The 19,391-nt window shown below is 30.9% G+C and overlaps 1 protein-coding gene across 1 annotated transcript; it reads right to left on the reverse strand.

The window, feature by feature from the left end:
- Positions 1-16,320: 16,320 nt before the first annotated feature.
- On the reverse strand, positions 16,321-18,231 carry LOC114187437 (receptor-like serine/threonine-protein kinase At1g78530). Its single transcript, XM_028075698.1, has one exon. It carries the CDS (start codon positions 18,191-18,193, stop codon positions 16,850-16,852), a length of 1,344 nt encoding a protein of 447 aa, XP_027931499.1. The 5' UTR covers positions 18,194-18,231; the 3' UTR covers positions 16,321-16,849.
- Positions 18,232-19,391: the final 1,160 nt, after the last annotated feature.

Genomic DNA, 19,391 nt, shown 5'->3' on the forward strand with positions numbered 1-19,391 from the left:
GTGGGTCTAAATATTGGGAACGCTTGCTTGGAGACCACGTTTGGCTACGCTCTCGTATATACGCTTGTATCAAGGAATAAGTGCGGTCGAGTTAAACACACTTTTTAAGGCGGTAAGTTTCCAAATAACCAAGTGCACTTTACCTAATTAAGTAATTCTAAAAGGGTATCTCATTAAGCAATTTTAAAAGGTATCTCATCAGACATGAAAAATAAAACCTTGCCAACAAAACGAAGCGTAAACCCCGTGTTTATTTTTTTTTAATTATAATATGTTTATATATATAAATTAATTTTATGAAAAACTTTCATATCTTTAATTTTTTTAAAATAATTTAATTATTTTCAGTCTTGTTTAAAATATGTGATTAATGTCCCGAGTTAAAAAGATGGTGACAAGAGGCAGACGTTTCACCGCTCTAAAAGGTGGGTTTGCACTTGCTGTAACTTCATCAGGTGCAGTGTCAAATTTAACTTCAGTGTGTTAAAAGATATGTAAAAAAATCATAGACGTCATACATGTACATAAAAACTGATAAAAAATGTTGATGAAGAGTATAAAGAAAGATCCTGTACATTCCAATTATTTGCCTTGTTCAAATAGATTTCACATTATAATTAAAATAGTCAATATCTCTCCTACACTTTTAATTTCCCTTCACACACTCATACCACCCCTATGATTTTTCCTCGTTTATTGTGTTCAAAGTTTCATGCAAAACGTGGTAACCATTGTCTTAGATATATACAACGTAAATAACGAATTTATGTTGTGGGAGTAATTTGATGCTAAAAAGACGTTGGATGTAGTTTCAGTTCATAGTGTTATTTTACGTGCGAAGACATGTCATTGAAGTTTGGCTTTGGATATTTGATTTTCATTACATGTTTCTGAATGTGTTTCTTGCTGTGTCTGGTTTAGGCATCTTATTATTATTATTATTATTCCATTAGATGAGAGATTATGCTATGGTACAGGACAGTTGAATGTTTGGTGGGATGAAGCGGTGACAGGTCACGTTCGAAGGGATGTTTTTGTCAATTTGCATGGAAGTAAAAGTTGATTTGGAATGATATGATTTGTTTAAGATGTTGACTTCAAATTAGAAAGAATGGACGCGGGGACAGAGGAACATAGCCATCGGTTAGTTATAATTTTCCACTTGGCATCCGCCGACACGTCTTTGTGAGCTTCTTCGAGAAGCCACGCAACGCAAGAGAAGCTTAAGCCTTAAGTTTTTTGTTTTTTTTTTCGACGAGGATTTTTCCGCGGAATACGTATAATATACGCACAAGGAATTGTGAAGGAGTGCCTACGAATCTTTTCTAAGCTTTTTATTTTATATGCATAATTGTTATACTTTCTTAGTAAGAAGAAAAATTACCATAATTTTAGTATAAAAATTTAGTTTTCCAAATTTTATCTAAATTCTATTAGTAACCGAAGTAATTAAATATATGTTTATTCTTTAATAGTTATAACATGTATTTATTAAAAGAAAACATTAACATTAATATGCAATTATTTGAAAATTAAAGCTTTTGTATTAATTTTTTTTCTGTGAATATATTATTATTTTTTGTATTGAATGAACTATTTGTCCTATTAATTTACTAAAAATGGTATAATCATATTCATTAAACTTATGTGCCATTCCTTGTATATTTATATTTTATTTTTATTTTTTAATGTTTAAATTAAAAATGTGAGAAATTCAAGTGTTGAGTAAAAATTTCACATTCAATGTAGATGAGTGTAATAAAAAGTATATAAGGAGAAAAACTATAAATTTATCCTCTTAAATTTTTGGAGTTAAATATCACATCAAGTCTTTTATTAGTGGGAGGCCTCACTAAATCTATAATTTTTAGGTTCTAGGTTCCGGTGATCAGTGTCTCCAATTCTTCTATAAAAAAACCATACAAAAAATATTTATTTTTTAAAATGTATTTTGAAGTTATGTCGTCATTGTTGATCAACTTGTGTGTTGTTTTTGTTACTAAATAATCACATTTTCTATTATGATGATTATATTGAATAATGATGTATTGATACGCTTAATAAATTTATACATCTAATTCATATTTATTATTTTTTGACACCTTTTATTTTTTACTTCTTTATAATTATATAATCTTTTTCTAATCATTAAAATGGTCCTTTACACTCCGTATAAGTACGTAGTAGAAAGAAACAATATGCTTTAAATTTGAACTTATTATTCATATATCACAAGGTTTTTGTTGATTTTTCTCTTGTTATGCGAAGGAATCAATTAAATGTAGCAATCAATAGGAAGTATAATAGTGGGTAGGACCATTAGTTCAAATATGAACTAAGATAGGCCCTTAATGATTATGAATTTATAATGTCATATATTAAGATAATGAAATTTAAATATAACTCAATTTTATTAAATTAGTTCAATTTTATGAAATTTAAATACTACTTTTATGTACAATCTGCAACCTAAAAATTAATAACATCTAAAATGTTGTAAATTTTTTTCTTATCTTTCTATACTGGAAAGTAAGCACTTCATCTCTTTGGTTTCCTATGTATATATGACAATGTTCTAGTATATATTTTTATTTATGATTGATTGGGCATAATTATTTACGTAATATATCTATAATTTGTTAGGATTATATAGGGGGTATCATTGGGGAGATACAACACCAATGAGATCTGAGCCTAACCACATAAGACACTGACACCACTCTCAACCCAAAACCTTAAGGCAATGGGTTTATGGGTCTTAATTCTTATATAGTGCTCTACTTTCTCATTTCTTGTCAATGTGAGACTTAGACTCACACTTGGATTCCTAACCATCTCCCCCTCAAGGGTGAGTCCCTTCAACCACATTGGTATACTCCCCCTCCAGCGGAAGCATTCCCAACCATGAGTACTCCTTTTTCTGCCCTTTTTCTGTACAGTCGTTTTTCTTAACGAGACACGCTTACCTGGAACCCTTACCTGGGACCCTTGCCAGGAAGACTTTTATGTGGAGGTTCAGGTCTCATTGGTGTTGTATCTCTCCAGTGAAACCCCCTCCTTATAAACCTAACAAGTGGTATCAGAGCCGATGGTTAATACCGGCTCAGACGAGTGCAATACCAGTATGGTCCTAGTATCGAAAGTCTTCCTGGCAAGAGTCTCGGGTAAGGGTTCCAGGTAAGCGTGTCCCGTTAAGAAGAACGACGGTCCAGAAAAGGGCAGAAAAAGGAGTACTCGTGGTTTGGCAACTTCCGCTGGAGAATGAATGTACCAATGTGGTTGAAGGGACTCACCCTTGAGGGGGAGATTGTTAGGAATCCAAGTGTGAGTCTAAGTCCTACATTGACCAGAAATGAGAAAGTAGAGCACTATATAAGAATCAAGACCCATAAACCCATTGTCTTAAGATTTTGGGTTGAGAGTGGTGTCAAATGCCTTATGTAATTAGGCTCGGATCTTATTGCTGTTGTATCTCCCCAATAATACCCTCTCTGTAATCCTAACATAATTTTGTGTCTCTATTGCAAGATTAAAAGGAGATATTTCCTACAATAAACGAATTTATCTTAAATGTGGGATCAATCTTTAACCATATATGTAAATAACTTTGGAAAACCTAACAATGTGTTATTCCATGGTTTAAAATTTGCACCTAATTAATTCTTAATGCAAAAAAAAAAAAAGAAAAAACTTCTTCTAAGTCTTAATTTGTATTTTCATAACATTGGATAGGAAAAAAATCATTTATTAAATATCAAATTGCATAAATATAATTTCTTTTTTTAAATATCAATATTGATAACACTTTCTTAGCACGCCGGCTAAGCTATATAAGTTTGTCGTCATTTTTTTTTCTTTTCTGTATATTTCATTTCCAAAAATAATACTTTATGTGAATGGTGAGAAATTTATATTTGTACATTGTTGTTATCACTTGACTATTACTATTTCATCAAGTTGACCATTTTTTAGGGTAATATATCATTTTTAATAACATTCAAGTTATACAAACTTTTTTTAATTTAATATTAACCCATATTTGTTTTTATTCGGTTGGAATCTAGTTTATTAAATTATTGGATTAAATTAAATCTGAATTAGCCCAAATTGTCAATTATATTTTGTTTAGAAACAATTAACATGAAAGAAAAACGAACAAGCACGATGTAATTTAAAGATAAGAAAACGTCGAAGGTGTGAATTTTAACATTTCAGATCTTCTAGAGCGTAGCTGACTTAACTGATGTATTGTTCACAGAATGAAGATGGGTTAGATTTCCGAAAAGGGTCTTTCTTCCTATGTGACACTCCGACTACTATACTAAATAATTATTATTTGATAAAAAGATATGAAATTAATTGTTTTTTTTTTTACCATAAGATTATCCTTGAGAGAACATTAATAATAACATAACTTCATATTTATATATATAGTTTACATCTCTATAATTGTTCATGAAATATTACAAAAATATATATTTGTAAAATATTAAGAGCTCTACATCAGAATAGAAGATTATCTATATTTTTAATATCTCCTAAATAGAAATTATCCATGAGTCAATCTTCAGAAGATCCACCAATAATATCCCGAACAACTCTCACTGAGCAGGTTCCTCTTCTGCTCATGCAACAGGTACATATGAAAGAAAAATATGAAAGGAGTGAGGTCTTTATAAGACTTAAATATCAATCTTAATAAACTCAACAAACAATGCAGACACCGGGGGCCTAGATTTGGACCTATAACCACCAAACTTGATCTTGTTTTACCAGACATATGGATCCATATTCCACTTCTGATGATCCAATCTGAACATCAAAAGTTGCTTTGGGAAGTGATTAGGTAGTTGAGTATTTCTCATAAAACATTGGTACAATCATAATTATTTCTTTCTCGAGAATATTAGCCATTCATCGGCTCACAAAAGAGATATATACTCACTACCTAACCTTGGCGATGCCGAGCAGATATCGGACAGTCCCAAGTTTGGCCTATGAATATCCTAGTCCAGTGCGTTATTCTGAACTATCCAGATATTCACCTACTTGGTAAAACTTCCTTAGACCCCACCATGGTCCCTGCCTTTCATCCCGCAGTGTACCAAACTGTGACTTCCCAAATACAACCACTTTGACACTGGTTTAATCCAGACTTAACTCTTACTCAACTGACATACTCTTGAATATTTTCAAAGGTCATTAAATGTGATGACTATCAATTCATGTCATTGTATAAACTATACACAAAGAACATCAAATAAAATAAAATGTACATGTAATTTTCTTATATTCAAGCTCACTGAATAAAATAATATTTACTTTCACTTCACATTTTTTTTTAATTATAAAATAATAATAAAATAAGAATCAAAGCAAGAACTTTAAATAAATAATTAGACAAGGATTAGAACGTCATAAATAAATATAATAACAAAATATAAATTAAACAGGACCAGTGCGTAACTGGAGATAAAAATAAAATAAAATAAATAAATAGGACCAGTGCGTAACTGGAGATAAATAAAATAAAATAAATAAATAGGACCAGTGCGTAACTGGAGATAAAAATAAAATAAATAAATAGGATCAGTGCGTAACTAAAGATTAAATAAAATAAATAAACAGGATCAATACATATTTGGAGATTAAATAAAATAAATAAATAAACAGGATCAGTATATAATTGGAGATTAAATAAAATAAATATAAGAGGATAATAAATGAAAATAAGTTAAATGAAAGTAAAAAGAATAATATATGAGTCAAAATAAATAAAAGATTAATATAAAACCCATGAGTTTATCAAGATTAATATATAAGAGCTTAACCTCACTCCCCCCTTACCTTATTGATTGAAGAGCACACTAATAATATTTGAAGAGGACTAGGATCTCTTTGAATCTTTGCTCTAAACTTTTTTTTTTCTCTATTTTCTCTTTCCCTCTCTTCTTTCTCTTTCTCTTTTCTTTCTCTCTCCTTTCTTTTTTTCTCACTTTTTCTCACTTCTCCCGTAACTTCTCATTTCATACATATATATAAGCTTATACATATGCTTATCTTTCTCATCATTACCTACATTAATGAATGTTTATCTCTTAGGTTTTTTTTTTTTCTTTCCTTCTTATCTTTTCTCATCTTATCTTCTTATCTCTTCTTCTTCTTTTTTTTCTATATATTTTTTTATCTCTTTTAAAAGATTCTTCATATATATATATATATATATATATATATATATATATTATTTGTTTTGTTCTTATTGTTATTTTCAATAAGTAAAAATTACATCATAATAAAATATATTTTTAATGTTTAAACTACATAAAATATAAAACATTAGTAAACATAGAAGATTTTCTAAGTGTTTTATTTAAAATAAATAATACAGTTTATTAAAAAAAAGGGATGTTACATTTCTCCCCTCCTTTTAGGAATTTCGTCCCCGAAATTCACGTGGTTGCAAAAAGATGGGGATACATCTCTCTCATATTACTTTCTAATTCCCAAGTTGCATCACCTTCATCTTGTTGACTCCACAATACCTTTACCAAAGGTATGTCCTTTCCCCGAAGTTGTTTAATCCTTCGATCTCCAATCCTTACATCATAAGTAAGGTTTTCTCGTATTTGTACTACATCAGGTTCTATCACATGAAAAGGGTCATGAATATATTTACGAAGTTGAGACACATGAAAAATATTGTGAAGTTTTGAAAGGTTTGGAGGTAAAGCAATTTGGTATGCGACAGAACCAATTCTTTTAAGAATTTGATAAGGACCTATGAATTTGGGTGTAAGTTTTCTAGATTTGAGAGCTCTACCAACCCCAGTTACAGGTGTAACTTTCAAGAAAACATGATCTCCTTCTTCAAACTCAATGGGTTTCCTTCGTTTGTCATAGTAACTTTTCTGCCTATCTTGAGAAGTTTTCATCTTTTCCCTGATCATTTTAATCTTCTCAGTTGCTTGTTGAATTACCTCTGGACCCAAAACTAAGGAATTTCCATTCTCATACCAACACAACGGGGTTCTACACCTTCTCCCATATAGAGCCTCATATGGAGCCATTCCTATGCTTGAGTGGAAACTGTTGTTATAAGTGAACTCTATAAGTGGTAGAAATTTCTCCCAACTTTCAGTTTGTTCTAAAACACAGGCTCTCAACAAGTCCTCTAAAGATTGGATAGTCCTTTCTGATTGTCCATCAGTTTGAGGGTGATAAGCTGAACTAAGCCTAACTTTTGTTCCCAAGGCTTTTTGTAAGCTATCCCAAAATCTAGATGTAAAACGAGGGTCTCTATCAGAAATTATACTAGAGGGTACTCCATGCAGCTTGATAATTTCTTTTATGTACAAATGAGCTAACTTTTCTAAGGAAAATCTAATGTTAATAGGTAAAAAGTGAGCAGATTTTGTTAATCTATCTACAATGACCCAAATTGCATCATGACCTGACACAGTCTTTGGTAAACCTGTCACAAAATCCATGGATATGCTTTCCCATTTCCATTCTGGGACATCTAAGGATTGTAGTTCCCCATAAGGCTTTCTATGTTCAACTTTTGTTTTCTGACACACTAGACAACGTGCAACAAACTCCACCACTTCTTTCTTCATCCCAGACCACCAAAACATTTTCTTTAAGTCTTGATACATCTTTGTAGTACCCGGATGAATACTTAAGCTACTCTTATGAGCTTCCTCCATTATCAACTTTCTCAACTCTCTTTTGCAGGTATGCAAATTCTATCTCTAAACTTGATGATTCCATTTGAATCTTTGTGGAATTCAGATTCCTTTCCTTCAACTTTTGCTATCAATTTTTCTCGCAAAAATTGATCTCTTTCTTGAGCTCTCTTTATTTCTTCTAAGAATTCACTTGATATTTTTAACATTCCTAAGTATATGCTATTGGGTCTAAGTTTTACAGCTAAGTTCAAGTCTCTGAATGATTCTATCAAATCCAATTCTTTCACCATCATCATGGATGCATGTATAGACTTTCGACTTAAAGCATCAGCAACAACATTTGCTTTCCCAGGGTGATATTGCAACTCAAAGTCATAATCCTTAAGAAATTCCATCCATCTACGTTGTCTCATATTTAGTTCTTTCTGATCAAAAAGGTACTTCAAACTTTTATGGTCACTAAAAACTTCAAACCTTGCCCCATACAAGTAATGTCTCCATATTTTCAATGCAAACACCACTGCAGCTAATTCCAAATCATGTGTAGGATAATTAAGCTCATGTTGCTTGAGTGTTCGTGAAGCATAAGCTACAACTTTTCTTTCTTGCATCAACACACATCCTAATCCTTGTCCGCCTGCATCACAATATACCTCAAAATTTTTTGTAGGGTCAGGAAGGATTAAAACAGGTGCCGATGTTAATTTTTTCTTCAACTCTTGAAAACTAAACTCACATGCTTCATTCCATTCGAAAGGTTGTCCCTTACGTGTTAACTTAGTCAAAGGCAATGCTAATTTAGAAAATCCTTCAATGAATTTTCTATAGTAGCCTGCTAATCCTAAGAAACTACGTATTTCTGTGATATTCTTTGGTTGTTCCCAAAGCAATACCGCTTGAACCTTTGAGGGGTCAACTGCAATGCCATTTTGTGATATCACATGTCCTAAAAATTGAACTTCTTTCAACCAGAATTCACACTTTGACCATTTTCCATACAATTGTCTCTCTCTTAGAATTTGTAACACAATCCTCAAATGTCTCTCATGTTCTTCATGATTTTTGGAATAAATTAAAATGTCGTCAATGAAAACAACCACAAATTTATCCAAAAATTCATGAAAAATACGGTTCATATAATCCATGAAAATGGCAGGAGCATTGGTCACACCAAAAGGCATTACCAAGTACTCATAATGACCGTATCTTGTCCTAAATGCTGTCTTTTGAATATCTTCCGCCTTGACTCGAATCTGATGATAACCAGATTTTAAGTCAATTTTGGAATATACCACAGCACCTCTTAATTGATCCATCAAATCATCAATCCTTGGTAGAGGGTATTTGTTCTTGATGGTGATTTTGTTAAGCTGACGATAATCCACACACAACCTCATTGTTCCATCCTTTTTCTTGACTAACAATACTGGTGCACCCCAAGGAGAAACACTAGGTCTGATGAATTGTTTATCCAACAATTCTTCTATTTGTTTTTTCAACTCTGCTAACTCTAGAGGTGACATCCTATAAGGGGCTATAGACACAGGTCTTGATCCTGGTACCAAGTCTATAGTGAATTCTATTTCTCTTTGTGGAGGTAACCCAGGGACATCCTCAGGGAAAACATCAAGATACTCACAAACAACAGGAAACTTATTAATGTCTGGAATTTCCTTGACTTTTAAAGAAGTTAAGATCATGTATACTTGAGATCCTTTTGGGATTTCATTGTGGTTGGTAGTACTCTCTTTTAATTCTTTTGAGTCAAAAACTTCACCTATGTGTGATTCAAAAATTAAAGTCTTATCGTGACAGTTTAGGAGAACATGGTTGGAAGATAACCAGTCCATTCCAAGAACAATATCCAAATGAGACAAGGGTAGACATATAAGATTTACAGAAAATTTTCTATTCCCTATAGAAATATGACAATTTGTGCATGTAAGTGAAGTCGTGACTGGAACATTGGTAGGAGTAGACACAGTTAAATCATATGGTAATAAAGAGACAGGTAACTTTAAATGTTTGACACATTCATGTGATATGAAAGAATGAGTAGCACCTGAATCATATAGTACATTAACGAGGTGACCATTTATGATGCATTTACCTTGAATTAGATCTTCAGATTGAACAACTTCAGTACCATTCATCGTGAAGACTCTCCCGGTTGTCTTTGGTCTTCCAAGTTGATTATTTCCTCTGTTGCTGCTTCCCCCACTTCCTTGCTCCTTAATTAACTCTTTGCATTCATTACGATAATGACCCAATTTCCCACAATTGAAGCAAGTTACAGTCCTTGTGGCGCAGTTTCTTGACAGATGAGGTCCTCCACAGTGGAAACATTTGATAGGGTGGGTTGTGCCTGAATTATTGGCAGCAGAGGAATGTCTTTGTCCTGAAGAATTCCATGAAGCATGAGATGGACGTTGGTAGGGTTTCTTATTATTAAAATCATTTCTTTTATGCCTCAAAGGCCCTTCTTGCCTCCATTGAGTTTGTCTTGCCTTAGTATCATCCTCAAAAATCCTACAACGGTTTACAAGAGTGGGAAAGGAAGAAATCTCTAAATAACCAACTGCTTGTTTAATATCAGGTCTCAGTCCACTTTCAAACTTAGAACAACGGGAACGTTCATCAACTCTATCATGAAAGTAAGGACAAAACTTTGACAGCTCGTCAAACTTTGCTGCATATTCTCCTACAGACATGATTCCTTGACGAAGATTAAGGAATTCAACTTCTTTCCTCCTTCGAAGATCCTCTGGAAAATATTTTTCCAGAAACTTTTGTTTGAAGACTTCCCAAGTAATTTGTCTCCCTTCATCCTCCAATTGTTGTTTTGTAAATCTCCACCAGTTTTCAGCTTCTTCAACGAGCATAAATGTAGCAAATGTGACTCTATTTGCATCTGCACACGTCATTGCGATGAAAATTTTCTCAATTTCTGCTATCCATGACTGAGCACCTTCAGGATTAAATCCCCCTTTAAATTTTTGTGGATTATTCCTGCGAAAGGTTTCTAATCCTTGATTTTCCATGGGTTCAACATTTTGTTTTTGGCTCATATTTTCCAGGACAATTGTCATTCTTTCCAACAACTCATTGGTAATGTTTGGTCCGTTATCCATCTTTTCCTGAAAGAATGAACAATTTCCTTAGTTTTCTTTAGATTTCTTCTTCTTCTTTTTTAACTATTGTTAAAACTTATCCTTACTACAAGTATTAATTGTTGTTATTACTTACTTTTATTAATCTACTTATCTTGCATTTCTCTTTTACAAGAAAAATGTAAGAACAAACAACTTGCACCTCTACTTACTAGTAGAGACTACAAACATGGAAGACACCATACCCAAGGTCTTGACAGAAGGAACTGCTCTGATACCACTCAATGTGACACCCTGACTACTATACTAAATAATTATTATTTGATAAAAAGATATGGAATTAATTGTTTTTTTTTTTTTACCATAAGATTATCCTTGAGAGAACATTAATAATAACATAACTTCATATTTATATATATAGTTTACATCTCTATAATTTTTCATGAAATATTACAAAAATATATATTTGTAAAATATTAAGAGTTCTACATCAGAATAGAAGATTATCTATATTTTTAATATCTCCTAAATAGAAATTATCCATGAGTCAATCTTCAGAAGATCCACCAATAATATCCCGAACAACTCTCACTGAGCAGGTTCCTCTTCTGCTCATGCAACAGGTACATATGAAAGAAAAATATGAAAGGAGTGAGGTCTTTATAAGACTTAAATATCAATCTTAATAAACTCAACAAACAATGCAGACACCGGGGGCCTAGATTTGGACCTATAACCACCAAACTTGATCTTGTTTTACCAGACATATGGATCCATATTCCACTTCTGATGATCCAATCTGAACATCAAAAGTTGCTTTGGGAAGTGATTAGGTAGTTGAGTATTTCTCATAAAACATTGGTACAATCATAATTATTTCTTTCTCGAGAATATTAGCCATTCATCGGCTCACAAAAGAGATATATACTCACTACCTAACCTTGGCGATGCCGAGCAGGTATCGGACAGTCCCAAGTTTGGCCTATGAATATCCTAGTCCAGTGCGCTATTCTGAACTATCCAGATATTCACCTACTTGGTAAAACTTCCTTAGACCCCACCATGGTCCCTGCCTTTCATCCCGCAGTGTACCAAACTGTGACTTCCCAAATACAACCACTTTGACACTGGTTTAATCTAGACTTAACTCTTACTCAACTGACATACTCTTGAATATTTTCAAAGGTCATTAAATGTGATGACTATCAATTCATGTCATTGTATAAACTATACACAAAGAACATCAAATAAAATAAAATGTACATGTAATTTTCTTATATTCAAGCTCACTGAATAAAATAATATTTACTTTCACTTCACATTTTTTTTTAATTATAAAATAATAATAAAATAAGAATCAAAGCAAGAACTTTAAATAAATAATTAGACAAGGATTAGAATGTCATAAATAAATATAATAACAAAATATAAATTAAACAGGACCAGTGCGTAACTGGAGATAAAAATAAAATAAAATAAATAAATAGGACCAGTGCGTAACTGGAGATAAATAAAATAAAATAAATAAATAGGACCAGTGCGTAACTGGAGATAAATAAAATAAAATAAATAAATAGGACCAGTGCGTAACTGGAGATAAATAAAATAAAATAAAATAAATAAATAGGACCAGTGCGTAACTGGAGATAAATAAAATAAAATAAATAAATAGGACCAGTGCGTAACTGGAGATAAATAAAATAAAATAAAATAAATAGGACCAGTGCGTAACTGGAGATAAATAAAATAAAATAAATAAATAGGACCAGTGCGTAACTGGAGATAAATAAAATAAAATAAATAAATAGGACCAGTGCGTAACTGGAGATAAAAATAAAATAAATAAATAGGACCAGTGCGTAACTGGAGATAAATAAAATAAAATAAATAAATAGGACCAGTGCGTAACTGGAAATAAATAAAATAAAATAAATAAATAGGACCAGTGCGTAACTGGAGATAAAAATAAAATAAATAAATAGAATCAGTGCGTAACTAAAGATTAAATAAAATAAATAAACAGGATCAATACATATTTGGAGATTAAATAAAATAAATAAATAAACAGGATCAGTATATAATTGGAGATTAAATAAAATAAATATAAGAGGATAATAAATGAAAATAAGTTAAATGAAAGTAAAAAGAATAATATATGAGTCAAAATAAATAAAAGATTAATATAAAACCCATGAGTTTATCAAGATTAATATATAAGAGCTTAACCTCACTCCCCCGTTACCTTATTGATTGAAGAGCACACTAATAATATTTGAAGAGGACTAGGATCTCTTTGAATCTTTGCTCTAAACTTTTTTTTTCTCTATTTTCTCTTTCCCTCTCTTCTTTCTCTTTCTCTTTCTCTTTCTCTCTCTTCTTTCTTTCTCTTTCTCTTTTCTTTCTCTCTCCTTTCTTTCTTTCTCACTTTTTCTCACTTCTCCCGTAACTTCTCATTTCATACATATATATAAGCTTATACATGTGCTTATCTTTCTCATCATTACCTACATTAATGAATGTTTATCTCTTAGGTTTTTTTTTTCTTTCCTTCTTATCTTTTCTCATCTTATCTTCTTATCTCTTCTTCTTCTTTTTTTTTCTATATATTTTTTTTATCTCTTTTAAAAGATTCTTCATATATATATATATATATATATATTATTTGTTTTGTTCTTATTGTTATTTTCAATAAGTAAAAATTACATCATAATAAAATATATTTTTAATATTTAAACTACATAAAATATAAAACATTAGTAAACATAGAAGATTTTCTAAGTGTTTTATTTAAAATAAATAATACAGTTTATTAAAAAAAAGGGATGTTACATCCTACACCTCCAAGCATTTCTTCTGCACCTCCAAAAAATCTTTAAATTCCCAAAATACCCTTTAATCATTTAAATAAACGCACAGACATCACACCCCAAAAATACTTCCGGAAGTCAAAAATCATCACCGGAAGTCGACTTCCGGAAGTCAAAAATCATCACGGAAATCAAAAATCATCACCGGAAGTCGACTTTCGGAAGTCAAAAATCATCACCGGAAGTCGACTTCCGTATATAAAAAAAAAATATTTTATTTTATTTAATTTTTTAAAATACGTATACAAAATTATAAAACATTTAAATTTAAAAAAGATTACTTTAAAAAATAAAAAAATAATAAATAATAAAATTACAAAATAAAAAATTGAAAAACAAAATTGAAAAAAAATTTAAATTCAAATAATAAAATTTTAAATAATTTAAAAATGAAAATATAAATATATATATATATAAACCGGAAGTCGGACTTTCGTATATATATACAAACGGAAGTCGACTTCTGGTATTAAAAATTATAAAACATATATATTTTATAAAGTTTTATTATTTTAATTTAAATTATTTTTAAATTTTATTTTTACTTTTACTTATTTTATTGATATTATTATAATTATTTTATTTATATATTTCATGTATATTATTTTATATTTTGTTTGAATTTTTTAATTTTCCTTAAAATTTAAATATTTAATTTTAATCAAATTTTTAAAAATTTTTCAATTATATATTTTTTTATATTTTTAAATTTAAATTTATTTTTATATAATTTATTAAAAATTTAATAAAAATAAAAAAGAATTAAAAAAATTATATTTGAAATAACATATATTAATAATCAAATTTAAAATAAATTATATATCACTAGAATTCGAATTTCAAGAATATTCCTTTTTTTATATTTTAAATTTGATTATTTATATATTATTTATATATGTTATTTTGAATATATTTTTTTAATTCTTTTGTATTTTTATTACATTTTTAATAAATTATATAAAAATAAATTTAAATTTAATAATATAAAAAATATATAATTAAAAAAATTAAAATTTGATTAAAATTAAATATTTATATTTTAAACAAAATTAAAAAATTTAAATAAAATATAAAATAATTATAATAATATCAATAAATAAGAAAAAGTAAAAACAAAATTAAAAAATAATTTAAATTAAAATAATAAAACATTATAAAATATATATGTTTTATAATTTTTAATAGCGGAGGTCGACTTCCGTTTGTATATATATATACGGAAGTCCGACTTCCGGTTTATATATATATATATATATATATATATATATATATATATATATATATATATATATATATATATATATATATATATATTTATTTTTTTTAATTATTTAAAGTTTTATTATTTGAATTTAAATTATTTTTCAAATTTGTTTTTCAATTTTTTATTTTGTAATTTTATTATTTATTATTTTTTTATTTTTTAAAGTAATCTTTTTTAAATTTAAATGTTTTATAATTTTGTATATGTATTTTAAAAAATAAAATAAAATATATAATTTTTTTTTATATACGGAAGTCGACTTCCGTAATGTTTTTTGACTTCCGGAAGTCGACTTTCGGTGATGTTTTTTGACTTTCGAAAGTCGACTTCCGATGATGATTTTTAACTTCCAGAAGTCGACTTCCGGTGATGATTTTTGACTTCCGGAAGTCGACTTCCGGTGATATATTTTGACTTCCGGAAGTTATATATTTTGATTTTCGGAAGTCCATATAATTTTGGGGGTGTGGTGTCTGCAAAGTTTGTTAAATGGTCAAAGGGTTTTTTAGGAATTGAAAGAAAGTTTGGAGGTGTAAAAGAAATTTTGGAGGTGCAGGAAGAAAGACCCTTCCGAAAAAACTCTTTTTTATACCCAAAACAAAGGCCCAAAGCTTTTTGTTTTTTTCAACTTTCCAAAGTGGGTAGATTTTCAAAATATTGTAGAACGGGTAAGTCCTACTTAAAATATAATTTGATAAAGATAAATATTCGTTTCAAGTACCATCTTTTTAGTTTTTATTATTTCGTTAAAAATATTTATTTATAGTATTTATAAAGTGTTTCCTCAACCCCACGGTTGATTTTCAGTTCTCAAACTATGTTGGGTCAAACATATAACCAAAGCCCAAGTCCTTGGGTCTCGTTTTAACTTTTGAGGTGGAAGACCCAATCACCGATATTGTTGGGCCCAAACTAATTGAATCAAACTATTCCTGCCATCATTAGCCTAAGCATGTGGGAAACAACCTGGTAATTATATTTTAAGTTCCTACCTTGTTTTTTTTTTCACGGGGTAAAGAAATTCCTAGTTAACAATTATCACATATATTATCTTTTTGTTTATTTAGTATAAATAGGTTTAAGCTTGTGAATTCTTTCGATTAGGATTAAATTATAACTAGACTCACCGTAAAGCATATCAATGATGGGTTTCATAAATCAAGATGTGGATGAGTATTTTTAATAAAACTGCATGTAAAATATATATTATTTTAAAATAAAAATTGATATTCCATCTATATCTCTGTAATCTGTAGTTACAACTCAATTTATTTTAATAAAAACATGCGTTACGGAGAGTATTGGTTTTGTATTACTATATTATTATTATTACTTCTCTTTCATACACTATACTATTTGTTTCCTATTATTTTCCTTTTTGGTAAGCAATACTGTTTTACTAGCTGTATGTAAACTAAAAGACAACACCGATATTAACGTTGTGGGTACCTAATTACAAGCTGGGAAAAATAGGTACATATGCACACATTAAAAGTTTGGAGAAACTAAGAATTAAAGAAATACAAAAATAGGTCACTTTCATGACCAAAAGGATGATCCCCATGCTACACGGAACCAGAGATTAATACTCACCGCCCTAAGGACAACGGCACCGTCCCACCTTTCTATTTCAAAATTCCCCAACAAAAAATTATTCGATAACACCCTCTTCCCTCCTCAAAATTCCACCAATTTTCTCACCAATCACTCGCATCCGATGAATCTCAACCTCACCAAACTCATCACACTTTTTCTCCTCTTTATTTCGGTCAATTCATTAACTAATCATAAGAGAAGACTAAGATTTTTTTATTTTTTATGCCGTTTGCATTCCAACTCTTGGCGATTGGTCCAAACCCATTTTTTGGTACAAAATTGAAGGCAAATTGCTCAATGAATTTGACTACATCATGATGGGAATCAGAGGCACACTTCAGTCTCTAAATTGTTCAAAATGGTAGCCACTTGAGCGACAGAAGGTCTACATTTGCGTGAGTTACCGACACATGCTGAAGCAACTTTGGCTAATCTAACCAGAGGCTTCGTGTCAGAAGGAATCACCAACCTAGGATCTAATAGTTCACTAAAACTGGTTTCTCTAATTAAAGGCAATGCCCACTTCACCAACAACCCTCCCTCACACCCTTTTCCAGTTAAAAGCTCAAGCAGGACCACCCCTAACCCATAAACATCACTCTCCTTGGTAGCTCCACCACCCCTTCTTTCACTCCAATATTCATCATCCACGTACCCCACTAGCCCTCTCTTTTCCACAGGTGCCAAAAAGTTAAGCCCATAATCAGAAATCCTAGCACAGAAGTTCACATCGATCAGGATATTAGAGGACTTAACACACCCATGTACAATGTTTGGTGCCACCACTTCATGCAGGTATTGAAGCCCTCTGGCTGCTCCAGCTGCAATCCTGAACCTCTTGTTCCAATCCAAAAGTGAAGCCCCGTCTTGGTTTTGATGCAAGTAGAAGTCCAAGCTCGCCATGTGCACGAACTCCATCAGAATAACTCTCTCACCCGGTGCTTCTGAGAACCCTATGATTGGAACTACGTTGGGGTGTTGGGCCAAGGAGAGCCATTTCAAAACGGATGAGAAACCAAAACCTGCATTGCTCAACACAAGAACGGGGTGAATCCTTTTAACAGCTACAAACTCTTCTTTCTCCAGTGTCCCTGCGTACACGGTTCCTAGGCGACCCTGCCCAATGATTCTCCTGTGGTTGAAGCCATCGGTGGCGGCATCAACTTCCGTCAAGGGGTATGCACGAGCACACAGCTTCACGGGAAGTGTTTCTTCGGATTCAACGGGTTTCTTCTTGCAAGCTAGGAAGAGGATGATGCCAAGAACGACCAGAGATACGGATAGAGTGATCATGACCATGTCATAAGCGATATGCTCCGCACGGTTCATTTTGAATGGCTTGGTTGGAAGGGTATGGGTTTGTGATTGTGATTGTTGTATAAACACGATTAGCTTGGGCAGTGATGGGTTATTGGTGGTGAAGATGGAGGAATAGTTGAAGAGGAAGAAGGTGAGATTGGATGGTTCGTGGAAGAGGTGTGTGGAAAGAAGCTTATATACATGTGAGTTTGATGGGGAGATATCAAACAGTTGGAAGATAAGTTGAAAATGAAAAAAGAGAGCATATGCTTGACAAAATGGGTGGATGGATAGATGGATCGGTCGGATTAGTTGTGGTAGTTGATAGCTGGCAACCCTACCTCTCATATTATGCACATATTCTATCATTTTTTTTACTAACTAATCAACAACATCAACTTAATCAAATACACAAAGATAAAAAATAGTAGCATTGTAAAATAAATTAACACTGTGTGTGAGGAAGTCTTTAAATGCTGAATTAAAACACCATTAATATCATTTTGACTGTGTGCATGTTTGAAGGAACTTTGTGGTTTCCTAAATTCTGTAATAGTTTTAAATAACCCCGGAAGCTTAGGCTTTTTTAAATGATGGAGGTATTCTTATATTTTCTTATGAGCATATCACATTTTGAATTATATATATATATGACACTAATTATTAATCTAAAACCATTTATGTTATTTTTATCGTACCAATTGTCTGTGTACGTGGGACAATCCATGGGTGTGTAATACTTTTAAATTATATTATCTCCACCAAAGTTTGTTCATTGCATATACATTTTGTCTCCTACTACGGATTGTTTATACCTTTTTGTGTACGGATTTTGTTATTCCCTGGAAAATAGGAGGTTTGGTCGTGTGGTGCGTAGAGCAATATCCGAAGACAATCCAATTAGAGACAGCTTACACAATTGGGTGTTTCCATTTGGGTAGGTACAAGTAATTTAAGACATTAAAGTAGTGTTCTCATTTAAAACTAAACATTTTAAGTTAAATAATATAGAAACTGTTGACATATGTTTTATTTTCGAGGGAACAAAATAAACTAAGAAATTCATTTAAAAAAAACACATACATTCAATGTATGAAATTATATTTTAAATAAATCAGCTTATGGCTATAAGCAATTAATATTTGAAAAAAAATGAATATTTAAACTATTTAAAAATAAATAATTATGAGTTCTTTAAATGAGCAAACTGATTTTCAACGGTAAAGATACTGAAGAAAAATCAGTGTTTTTCGTTATTAGAAAAAACAGTATATTAAAAAAAAAAATTCTTTGAAGAATAAGGATCCGTATTATTATACACAAAAAAAGGTACGAGAATGAAATATCTGAACTCTCTTTCAAACTGAACACTAATTATAATTGACAGACAGAGATAATAGTAAAAAAAATAAATAAATAACAAGAAAAGAAGATGCTTTATCAAAACGTATAATTGAAAGAAAGGGATAATAATAGAATAACAATAATAAGAGGAAGAATGGTGTGAAGTGAAGCAGAGAAAAATAAGAAGTGCAGTGGAATCTGGAATGGGCGAAATGAAGCTATT

Source organism: Vigna unguiculata, chromosome 6 (genome assembly GCF_004118075.2).
Source record: "Vigna unguiculata cultivar IT97K-499-35 chromosome 6, ASM411807v1, whole genome shotgun sequence".
NCBI classification, from domain to species: Eukaryota; Viridiplantae; Streptophyta; class Magnoliopsida; order Fabales; family Fabaceae; genus Vigna; species Vigna unguiculata.